At 42.1% G+C, this 12,937-nt stretch overlaps 1 protein-coding gene across 4 annotated transcripts in view; it reads right to left on the minus strand.

Annotated features, from left to right (window-relative positions):
* STX17 (syntaxin 17) overlaps positions 1-12,937 on the minus strand; it is a 75,694-nt gene that overhangs the window by 6,733 nt on the left and 56,024 nt on the right. For all 4 annotated transcript variants that reach the window (XM_025198285.1, XM_025198286.1, XM_025198284.1 and 1 more), the window contains exons 5-6: positions 4,073-4,191; positions 3,936-3,986 (exon numbers count right to left, since the gene is read on the minus strand). In XM_025198285.1, coding sequence (XP_025054070.1) covers positions 3,936-3,986; positions 4,073-4,191 — 170 coding nt within the window. The remainder of the gene's footprint in view (positions 1-3,935; positions 3,987-4,072; positions 4,192-12,937) is intronic.

A 12,937-nucleotide genomic window follows, 5' to 3' on the forward strand; every position in this document is an offset into this window, starting at 1 on the left:
GGATAAAGAACAGACTGAACAGAGTGTGTGCATAATGTTTGCACAGTTTTCCCCCTTTCAAATATGTTGCAATGGAATGCAGTTCCTTCCCTGTGGTCCTGGCAAGACAAAAACCACCTGCAAGACTCTAGTCTTTCTGGCTGGAGTCCCTCATCCTTCTCACCACAACTAGAAATAATGTTTAAAATGGCAGGGACCTTGCTAAGGAACCTGTTGCACCTCATGTTCCAATATTTCTGATGATTAATATGTGACCTAGAGAATATGAGAAGTAAGTTTGGACAGAAGTCATGCTATCAGTGACTTCTATGCTGAGTAAATCAAGGACCAAGGAGCAGCCAACAGTAACTGCTCTGAACTAAGAAGAATTTAGGTAGGCAGAAAATTGTCTCAACAGAGTACCAACAGGGCTACTAGTCAGGACATGCAGCATGAAGCTGCTGCTGATACACAGAAAAAAGACCATTAATAACCACTATTGTTCACTAAGCAGCACAGACTACCTTGCAATGAGGCAATCAAGCACCCTTTGGGCTAGTGCAATTGAATATTCTTAATTGCTGCAATATAACGCTTGAAAAACAAGAGTAAGACTCAAACGTAAAACTTATACCTAGAGAATTTAATGTAAACCATTATCCTAAAAACCTCATGAGGGCTTTCAGTATAGTAATGTTTTAACAGAACAAAATTCTTAAGCAGTCACTGCTAAGACAAAAAAGTAAAGCAAAGCAAATTCTCTCCTGGCATTGTTAATAGTTTAGAGAAGATTCAAAGGCTTTTGGCTGTAATGAGTTGGGACATAGTCCTGCTCTTTACCTAATGACCTTAAGGTTCTGATCCTAATGCTGTTAGAATGTTATGTATGTAATTCAAAAAGTGATTTTTATATCTAGATTTCTAAAGGTGGAAATATAGATTTTCGAGGAAGATAACTGACATCAAAAGTTTAGGTTTAGTTTTGGACAGTATCTTTCCTCAACATACTTTTAACTTACTGACACTGTGCATAAGGATTTCTGTATATCCATAAGCATATCATGTAGGACTCCCAGGAGAGGGTTAGATATGATCATAGATTCTGAAATGCTCAATTCATCCACAGAAGAGATGCAGTATATAAGAGGTGTCACACTGGATCAGACCACAGGTCTATTTAGCCCAGTACTCTGTATCTTAGTGGCACAGAACAGATGCTAAGAGGAAGAATATTTTTTGCAGGACCTAAGTAGACTGGCCTGTCCCTTACCTCTCTTCCCTTACAGCTTTTAGCATGCAGGGGCCTAGAAAGTCCTAATTTGGCATTGCAGCTTTACTATCATGTTTAATAGCCACCGATGGATTTATCTTGCATAAATTTGTCTAAGCCTCTTTTGAACCTGGTTGAATTATGGACATCTGCAATTCTTATAGCAAGTTAATTATATACTGTGAGAAAAAAAGTTCCTTTCATTAGTTTTAAATCTGGTCTGTAATAATTTCACTGTGGGCACATCTACATGTGCATTAATGCACTTTAATGCGCACTAAAACTAGCACTTCGATTGTGAGGTACTAGGAAAATGCACACTAGCCTGGTTTATGTGCATTAACTAAAGTGAATCCTTTTTAAATTATGCTTAATGTGTTTTAACCTGTTTTAATGCACATTCAGTAAAAGCACAAACATTTATACAAATACCTTTTTGTGCTGCAGCTTGATTGAGTCTGTTCCACATGCGAGCTGATGTGCCCAGTACTGCATCACATGCATTTTTATAAATGACGAAATCCGTGTTAGTGCTGAGAAAATGGCAGCCTTTGATGTGTTTTAGTTCAAAAGCATGCCACTGCCATTTTTCTCAGCACTGATGCACTTTTTGTCATTTATACAAATTATACAAATGTGTGCGACACAGTGCTGGGCACTTTCAAATGTGCCCGGTGCTGCATCACACACACATCTAAAAATGCCCCATGGTTTTTTACATGACACTTTAATGAGCATTAAAATAGGCCAGGTGTTTTCAACTGAGGGTACTTAGGAAGGCTTTAGGGGGTACTAGGCAGTGGGCGCTGCCAGCATTTCCACCACCAGAACGCTCGCCAATCGGCTGCTGGGGGACCTTCCCCCGCCCCGGCTTGTCAACCGGCCACTGATGGACTCCTTCCTTCTCAACCAACCGCTGGGGTTGCACTGGCCCAAAAAGGTTGAAAACCCCTGAAACAGGCTAATGCGCATTAAATCACATGTGCAGACATGCCCTGAATATCATCTTGTTTTCATTTTCTGAGTCATGGTAAACAAGTCCCTATTCACTATTTTTACACTATTACTTATTTCATAGCTCTCTATCATATCCCCCCTCAGTTCTCTTTTCTCTAAGCGGAGAAGTCTTAGTCTCTTTAGTCTCTCTTCATACAGAAGCCTCTCCATGCCTCTGATCATGCTTACTGCCCATCTCTGTACCTTTTCCAGCTTTACTACATCTGTTTGGAGGTAGGAGGACTGAAATTCACCCTGACTTCAAGGTGGTGGTGCATCACAGACTTATACAGTGGCATAGTGACATTTTCTATTTTGTTTTCTATTCCTTTCCTAATAATCCTTAACATTCTATTAGTCCCTTTTTGATGCTGAACATTGGATTGAGCATACACACAACGATCCCAACATCTCTTTCCTGAATTAGTAATAGCTAATGTCGAGTCCATCGTCGTGTGCATACCTCACATTATTTTTTCCTGCATGTATCACTTTGCCCTTATCAAAATTAAACTTTATGGGTGCCTCTACACAAGCGCGGAAGCCACTCCAATGTGCTGTAATTACACCACGTCAGAGCAGACTCAGTTAATCAAGTCTGCTGGAGCGTGATAATTACTGTGCTCCAGCAGCCTCCCACATCTTGTATATCACTGTGCCTGCTCTTCAAAATGTCAGTGGAGGTGCTTTAACAAAAGCTTGTTGAACGAGCTTTGGTTCAAGTGCCCCTGTGTGGGGATGGTGATACACAAGACGCTGTGGCACTTTAATTAGAGTGGCTCTCGGAGCTGCTCTAATTAAAGCACTCTCCCCACTCCCTCCCACCCCTGGAGCACTTGTAAAAGTGCCCTATCTGTCATGTTGTTGCCTGTTTATTCAATTTTACAAGACATGTCAACAATTCTTCACAATCAACTTTTTTTTTTTAAATCAACCATCAAACAATTCTTCACAATCAACTTTTTTTAATCATCCTGAATAATTATGTGTAATTGCAAACTTGGCCACCTCCCTATCACCTTCCTTTCCCAATCATTGATAAAAATGTTAAATGGCACAAGCCCCAGGACAGACTCTTGGGACCCCACTGTTTACCTTCCTCCATTTAAAGGAAGGTATTTATACCTACTCAGCAAGTGTATTTACACTTACTCTGTACAGAGGCTATATTTAGTAACAGGTTAAACACTGAAGTTGGTAGATCTGCATTTCGAGGATTCTGCTCCTCCAAGATTCTTGGTGAATACCATCCAGGCCTGATGATATGCTATTGTTTAAGTTAATCAATTTCCTAGACAACCTCCTCTAATACTTCAATTTGGGTCACTTCTACTGATGGCAATACTCCAGTCTTCCCTCTTAGCCTTACCTGAGTGCTTCATCCCTGATGGCTTTGGAGGGAGGGGGGGATGCGAGGCAAGAGGAATGGGACTGTTCTGACTCTATTCATTCCCACTTTCCTGAAGATGCTAAAAAAGGTAAAATGGTAATGGCACGCATGATAGATACCAACTTCTAAACCCTAAAAACTGGATTGTAACACCTTATTTCATGTTAGGCCACTGAAGCACCATCAAATGGTACCCACTTAATCTGCTTTTACCTTGGTAATAAAAATCTCCCCTATAACCTTTATCAGTCCTGTGAAACTCCCATTCCCCTATTCTCTATATAAGATTTAAACACTTACGTGGACTAGCAGAGAAAAGTCAGTTACTAGCTGGTTGAGTTCAATCAAGTCCTACAAATATAAAAGAAAATGCTATTTAGTATAAATTTACTAAAAGAAAGAGAAAATAAAGTGGCAATACATTAATTCCAACATACCTCTTCTAACGTTTCCCATGATTCAGCAGCATTTTCATCCTGAGGAATTTCAGGGAGTGGAGAATGCATCTGGATAAAACTCTGGGAATTTCCCACAGCTTCTATGTTATAAAAAGGTTCTAAGGGAAAACCATGATAATTTCAATGAATGCATGACTTAAAGTAAAAAATAGACTGAATAAAATTGGCAGTCTTTCATCTCAAATGTTGCTCAAGTTTGAATTAATTCAAGCCAGGCAATTGGAGTACTGAAAGGAACAACTTGGGCCATTGGGTCCAGTCCCATGTATTTGCAGGTAAATAGTTGTCTAAAAAGTCCACAAGACCATCTGCTCTGACAGCTCTTACACAACAAAACCACAAATTACACCATTAAATAAAGCAGAAAAAAACCTGAATCCTACAACACGCCATAGGTAAGGAGCAGGGGGGGCAAGGGCGCTAACAACACATTGACACAGTAATGACAAGAAATGTATTCTATTAATACATGCTAGGAAGAGAAACATGTCTTGCACTACAAAGGAAGGCACAATATATCTAAGAAAACAAACAAACAAAAATCCCAAAGCAAAACAAAAAAGCATAGTCCTTGCCAGCCTAGGAGGAAAAAAATCCTCCCTTAACCTAAATCTGATGCCCTTGAGCATATTAAGCAAGCCCCTCCAATCAAATTCATAAGTAGCAGAAGGAGTACCAGTGGATTCCAGCCAAATAGCCAATGCTTCAGAGGAAGCAAAATAAAGAATTTTCCTCCCAGAAAGAACCTGAGTTTGCTTTCAGCCCAATCACAGGGGTTCCAAATACTTGAATCCAAATACTACATATAAGCGATATGCACCTGGGGAGGAAGAACCAGCAGCATACCTACAGACTGGGGAACTCCCTTCTCGTCAGCACAGAGGCAGAAAAGGATCTTGGAGTCATTACTGATTCCAAGATGAACGTGGGCCAACAATATGAGGACGTGGTCAGGAAGGCTAACCGCACCTTGTCATGCATTCACAGATGAATCACGAGCAGGTCCAAGGAGGTGATCCTCCCCCTCTATGAAACATTGGTCAGGTCACAGTTGGAGTACTGTGTCCAGTTCTGGGCGCCGCACTTCAGGAAGGATGTGGACAACATGGAGAAGGTCCAGAGGAGGGCCACTCGCATGATCAGGGGCAGCAGGGCAGACCCTACGAGCAGAGGCTACGGGACCTGAACCCGTTCAGCCTCCACAAGAGAAGGCTGAGAGGGGATCTGGTGGCCATCTATAAACTGGCCAAGGGGGACCAGCAGGCAATGGGAGAGTCCCTGTTCCCCCAAGCACTGTTGGGAGTAACAAGGAATAACGGCCATAAATTGACTGAGAGTAGATATCAGGAGGCACTACTTTACAGTCAGGGTGGCCAGGATCTGGAACCAACTTCCAAGGGAAGTGGTGCTCGCTCCTACCCTGGGGGTCTTCAAAAGGGGGCTAGATAATCACCTAGCCGGAGTTGTTTGACCCCAGCATGGGGGGGGACGGGACGGGACGGGACGGGACGGGGGGAGTATATGGATGGCATGTGCCCCCCACATTTTTGTGCCAATGGTGGGATGCGGGGCTGCAGCCTGGCCAGAGCCAGGGCGTGGCAGCAGCGGGTGCAGCAGCAGCATGATTTCTGTGCTGACAGCGGGGCATGGGGCTGGAGCCTGCCAGAGCTAGCGCCCAGCAGGAGCAGGGGCAGTAGTGATGGCACAGAGTTGTGCCCCCCACTGTCAACACTTACACATCATCTATGATATTACATATGCTGATTACTGCTCCAAGAACATGCCTATCACCCTAATCCTTCCACAAACTTGACAAGCTCCATCCTAAGGAGCTTACATAAGGAAGAATTTCTTACATAAGGAAGAATTTCTTTACAGTCCGAGCCCCCAAGGTCTGGAACAGCCTGCCACCGGAGGTGGTTCAAGCGCCTTCATTGAACACCTTCAAGATGAAACTGGATGCTTATCTTGCTGGGATCCTATGACCCCAGCTGACTTCCTGCCCTTTGGGCAGGGGGCTGGACTCGATGATCTTCCGAGGTCCCTTCCAGCCCTGATGTCTATGTCTATGTCTAAAGCAATGTCCCCTGCTCGTGGTGTGTTTGGAAGCTCATTCTCCATTGCTCTGACCAGTAGAAGCCACCTTCCAGTTTCCAGTCTAAATTTGTTCATGACCAATTTGAATTACTTTGAGCACGTGCTAGTACTCTTCTTCAATTACAACAGCTCTTCTAGTACCTTCCTGTTTACCCTATAAATGTATCTAGAAAAGATAAACATACACTCTATTCGCCTTACTTTTTTAAGCTAAACAATCCAAGCTCTTTGAATCTCTTCTCTTAAGATATGTTCTCCATTCCCTGAATCCTCCTCTTTGGTCCTGTTCTAGTTTAAATTCAACTTTCTTGAACACAAGTGAACAGAACTATATACAACATTTTAAACAGGGTCTTACCAACACCTTGTACTGTGGCACTGATACTCATCTCTACTTGAAATACCCCACTAACAACCCTCAGAACTGCACTGCACTTTTTCACACTTGCAAAACATTGGTGGCTTCCTCTCTTGCTCCATTAACCAGTCTCCTTGTCAGGAGTCCGTAAGTACCTGACTTTGTAATTCATACAGTTAAAACATAGACTATTTCTATTTCTTCACTCCACAAGGTTTTCTTAATTCTTCTAGTGCTCCTCCACAGTTACAATATGCCCAGCTTTGAGTCGCATCTAAGTTTCACAGACGCACATCTAGTTCTTAGAAACACACTAACTCCAATACTCCATCAAACCAATGGTCCATCTGGTCCAGTGTCCTGTCTCTAACAGTAAAAGTAGTCAATGCTTAGAGAGAGAGCATATGAACAGGGAATATGTAGAGTGACCTATCCCGTTACACCTTCAGTGACATCCACCATCATTGGTTTAGAAATGGGAAACATCCCCAACTATTCCATTGAATAGCTATTAATGGACTGTCTCATCCATTGTCTGGTCCTTTTTTGGACCTGGCTATATTATCTGCCTTTACAACCCTAAATTGTAGTGAGTTCCACAAGTTATCTATGCTTCTGCATAAAAAGTACTTTCTCTTGTTAGTTTTAAACTTGTCTCCTAATTTCAGTGGGTGCCCCCTAGATCTAGTATTCTGGGATTTGGTAAATAAAAGTTCCCTATCCACTTCGTCCACACCCTTCATGATCTTAATAGACCTCCATCATATCCCCCCTCAGCCTTCTCCTTTCCAAACAGAAACATCCTAACCTTTTGTCTCTCTTGGTATGGCACTTGCTTCATATCCCTGATCATCTCAGCTACCCTTCTCTGTACCTTTCCTAATACTACTACATCGGGGTGGGCAATTATTTTGGGCAGAGGGCTGCTTACCAAGTTTTGGTAAGCTATCGAGGGCCTCATAGGTAGCCCTGCCCCTTGACAGGTGCCTCACTCCTTGGTTGCCATCTTGGGACTGGAAGTCCCACCCCCTAACCCCCAACCTTTGCCACCAGAAGTCCCTCCCCTTGCCCCCAGAAGTACTCCTTTCAGCAAGGGGTTTTGCCATCTCAGAACCAGAAAAATATCAAATTATATTCTAAAAATCAAGCATCCACATTCTACAACTTTCATTAATTTGATTTTTAAAAATCTTTTTGTCCTGATTTACTTGTGTTTGTGTAGCGGACAGAAGTGATCACACAATAGCTTAAAATGAAGACTTAACCTTGTAAACTGTGGGGGGGTGGGGGACCTGGGGATGGGTATAGGTTTGTGGGGGGTGTGGGGATGTGGGGGAGGGTGTGGGTGTGTGTGGAGGGGTTTGTGGGGGGTGGGTATGGGGTTTGTGAGGGGAGTGTGGGAGGAGGGTGGCTGGGCTGCGTGAGGGGGTGTGGGTGTGGGGGTTTGCATGTATGGCAGTGCGAGGGGGGTATGGGTGCATGTGTATGGTGGGGGGTGCTTGTGAGACTCACCCTACAAACATACACACACATATACACACACACAGTGTGCTTGCCTCACTACACACACACTGTATGCTTGCCTCATTGCTCTCTCTCTCTCTCTCTCTCCCTCCCTCCCCCTACCCGCCTCCTGGCCCTGGGGTACCAGCACACCCCTGCTCCCATGGTCCAGTGATACAACTGGGGGCCACATGAAAACTGCTGCAGGCAGACACTTTGGGGTGGGGCATGGGGGGGAGGGGACTAGGGGTAGGGCCTGGCCAGGCTGGCCTTTCTGCTGACTCCTGCCGGCTTCCCCTGGGTCCTACTGCTCCTGGCTCCTGTCATCTTTGACAGGGAGCCTGGAGCAGATAAATATTAATTTTCTAAACTTTGTAGGTGCCCCATGGGCTGGATAGAATGGCCTGGTGGGCCAGATCCGGCTCGCAGACCATATTTTGCCTGCTCCTGTACTACATCCTATTTGAGATGTGAAGACCAGAACTGCACACTGTATTCAAGATGTGAATGCACCGTGAATTTGTATTGTGGCATGATGCTTTCTGTTTTGTTTTCAATTCCCTTCTTAATGATGTCCAGTATTTTGCTCCCTGTGCACCAGCAATATGGTGTAATGGGATCTAATGCAGGATCCCACATTGTACATCTAGGAAGCATGAGTGTTGGAATCCTACATCAGATCCTATTGCACCTTTTCACTGATGTCTGTCAGGGGCCTGACAAACACCACAAGTAGTCTCTCTACAATGAAGTATTTCAAAAGGAGAGCTATTAGACTGTATTCTCCCTTTCAGTCAATTCCTTAGCCATCTCATAATTATAGGATTCCTCCCATCTTCTCCAGATTTGCTACTAACTTCCAGCTTTGCTTAAATCTAGCCAGATCAGACCCACTGTATTGCCCTTGTCTAAGAAGTCAGTTATCCTATCACAGAAGGATATTGAGTTGGTTTTACACTATCTTCCTTGGATAAAACCATATGGTGTTTTATCATATATTTTGTTTACCATCATATCTCTGGATCGTCCTTTCCTTAAGTACCTGTTCTAAAACAGATATCAATTTAACACTTTAAGTTGTATTAAAGGCTATTGCTGAGCATGTTGTTACTGCTCACAAATATCAACATTAGCCTATTCAGTAAGATTTTCTTAAATTCTCTTTCTTTCTTGTATCCCATGTTCCTTATATGCTACTATCGTGTAGAGAAGAGGTTCCTAAACTTTTTCTTATTGTGTACGCTCTTCCAGATTTACCAGCTGCCACATACCCCTGCCTGCGTTTTATATTTTATCCTCTTAAATGCCAATTATTATTATGCAAATTAAATCCACCATTACACAATTTCTCCCACATATCCCCCAGAGATGTCTTGTGTACCCCCAGGGGTACGCAAACCACAGTTTGGGAACCCCTGATGTAGAGGATAAAAACCAAAAATAAATTATACTTATTTGTGTTATCTTTTTTAACAAGTGATTAAAAGAGGGAATTTTTCATAATATTTTGCCATTCTTTAGCAATCTTTATTCCATGGATCTCAAAATAGTCTTCACATGTTAAAGTCCAAATCTTGGACACCTATAATCAATTGAAAAAGTCCCTGTGACTTTAACAATTCTTGGCCTTACCTGTTTAGTCAAGCTAAGGGGCAGAACAATATGTGAGTAGTGAAGTAAAAAAAATCTCTTAAGAAAACCCTGAATTTGCCTCTGAATTTTCTTTCAAAATCATTCAAGAACACAACTATAATATCACTGTTATGAATATATTATACCTGTGTCTCTAAGATATCCTAAGATATTCCTTTCCCCTTCTATGAATAACTATATGTCCAAATAATTACATGTGGAAAGATTTGGAGAAAGCCATGAAGTTTATTCCATGACGTCACACTTTTTTCAGCAATATGAAGGCTACATTTGTTAAAATTAAACCCTTCCTTGGCAATTCAAAATAAAAGAAGGGTCCTTAGAAGAACCATGTACAGTGGAAATCCTCTTATGTACAATCCCCCCTGCCCTCAAAATCTCCTGCAGACACTGTTCTGGAAGAGGATCCCTGATTACTACCCCACCACAGGGCTTAAGTTATGCAGTGAGCCTTGCACATCTCTACACCCAAGAGTTGTAAGTAAGTTCCACTGCATTATTTTCTGATGATTCTCCACTTCAAAAACGAAAAAAAAAAGAGGTAGTAGAGGAAGTAGAATCACCTGAGGGCTGAAACTAAAAATAAGAAATTTACATTAACAAATTTACATTAAAAAATTCACATTTGAACAAGTTCTAACCTGTGATAGGGGAAGAATGAAAGTGTCTTCTCAACCTTACCTACAGCATCTATTCAGAAATGCAATAATAGAAAACACCTCTACATACACTTTACAAAGCAGCTTTCCACCTCATTATACTTATGATAAAAATCTAATACTCCGGAAAATTCAATATGCTGGTTAAAAGGTTTTAGTAAATTTGAGAGAAGTCTCACCTTTTGTTAATATTTGTTATAATGCAATTAAATTAATCTCCTACTGGAGATGGGGGATGGTAAAGGGGGAAGGAGCTATATCATTCCTTGACATGCCTCTATATGTGTAATTTGAATATATAAACCCTTTACTTCTCTGGGAGATGGGAAGCAACATGGTAAAAGACTGGGGCATAACAAAGTTTCTTTGAGTAAGATCAGCAACTAAGATTTTCTTTCAAATCTATAGGCTTCAAGCATAAAAGAAAAGATTACATTACAGATACCCTGTTAGCTCAAAGAGCTGCTTTCAAACTTTTAAAAAAATCCTATATAATTATATTCAGTTGTCTGCATGGCGGTATGTTTCACTGTACATAGGATGAACAACTTCTGTAATCCTGAGCAACTTGTAGGAAAGTACCAATAATATTTTTCTATACTTATGCTTGTATCCCAATATTTCTGATCAATTTACTGATTTTTAAGTGCAATTTTTCCTCAGTTAAAAAAATCCTCACTTAAAAATATAAAATAGTCAGATCAAGAGATTATTCCTAATCTTTTAAAAATAGTAATTTTCATTCATATTTTATTTTGGCAGGCCCCAAGATCAGGAGGGGGATGAGATTTTTCTGAGCAACCAAAAGTGTCCAGAGAACCAGGCCTAATTAGAAATCAATTAGAAATCAGCAAGGCAGGACACAGACTGTCCACCGAGTTCTTAGAATGTCTCGGGTACAATTTTTGTTTCAGAAACAGAGGAAGTTTTTAGGGCAGGAGCTATCTTAGATTTTATTCTGACTATCCAGGATAAGCCATCTGAGAATCTGAAGGAAGAACGTAATTTGGATGTAAGTGTTCACAAAACAACAATTCATGCTTCTAAGGAAAGGAAAGAATGAAAGCAACAGAAATAGAACAACGAACTCCAGTCTTCATCAAACTAAGAAAACTGATAAGTAGGATCTTGTAGGAAAAGAAATCTGTAGGAGAAAAGTAGTGCTGAAGAGCTAGCTGCTATCAATAAAACAGGTTTTGGCGATGTTTTAATGCCATCTATCTCAACCCAGGAACAACAGCAAGTAGAACAAGAGACCAATATGGCTGTTTCAGGACCCCCTTAATGACTCCCAAATCAAAAGGTAATTGTCCAGGAACAAAGAATGAATATGAAGAAATAACACAAGCATGTAAAAATAAATCAGAAAGGCTAAAAGCATAAAATGAGTTACAACTAGCAAGGGACATTAAAAACAGCAAGCAAATAAATGGGAAATAGATAAATGGTCCTGCTCTTTTTCTTGCTTTTTCAACCAAAGTACCTTGGTGTAATTCTACATAAATGGATAGTTCTTCCTTTGCATCTAAATCTGCTCTTCCTAGCCAACTCCTTCAGTAACGAGTAATGACACACATCTAGAATTTATGATACAAAACCCCCTTTTTCTTAATATCACAAATGGTGATTTAATTAAAAATAGTAAGTGACCACCGGGGATCCTGGTTTTCTCCGTTTAAAAATCCCAAATTCTCTGATTAAACCAAAAATCCCAAATTCTCTGATTAACAAACCCAAAACCTGCATTTTTCCACAATTAAAATGGCACACCATATATATATATATAAATAAAGGTATCATTTGAACACAATGTGTTATTGATATTTACAATTTTAAAGCAATTTGGAAGCCCACCACTGCCTCAATCGCTATAATAAAATAAATTCTAAATACCTATATATATTGACATTTGAGTTTGGTTTTACCATCATGGAAAATCAGAGCTCCTCCTGCCCCTTTTATTTACCAGTGCAGCTGCAGCTGTGCCCTCGTTTTGTGGCACTAAGAAGCTCTGACATGCCAGTGCTCTGCCCCTGCCCATGCCCTGACCTACAGGCCTTTCAACCCCGCTGGTGCCCTTCACTCCCAATCCACAAAATCCTGGTGCCCCTCACTCCTGACCCACAGCCCCTGGCCCTGCCAGTTCACCTCACTCCCAACCCACAGCCTTGCTGGTGCCCCTCACTCCCAAGTCACAGTCCCCCGGCACTGCCACGGCCCCACACTCCCAACCCACAGCCCCCTGGCCCTGCTACTGCCCCTCACTCCTGACCCAGTGCCCCCAGTCCCCCAGTGTGTGAGTTAAAGGGAAGTATGTGTATAAACAATGCATGAGAGAGGCACAGGCAATGGGTGGGGGGTGGCGGAGGTACAGGCAATGTGTCAAGGGGGCTGGGGGCCACATGCCCCCCTGAGATTTCTGTGCCCACCATGGGGCACAGGACAAGAGCTGCCTTCATGGCCCAGCTGGTAGGATGTGGTGCAGGAGGAGGCACCATGCCGCCATAGCCCCCAAGGTGAGGCACAAGATGGTAGTACAGAGTTGTGTCTTTGGTGCTGCTGAGCAGGCAGGGG

The sequence above is a fragment of the Alligator sinensis genome, unplaced genomic scaffold (genome assembly GCF_000455745.1).
Source record: "Alligator sinensis unplaced genomic scaffold, ASM45574v1 scaffold428_1, whole genome shotgun sequence".
In the NCBI taxonomy this organism is placed as follows: Eukaryota; Metazoa; Chordata; order Crocodylia; family Alligatoridae; genus Alligator; species Alligator sinensis.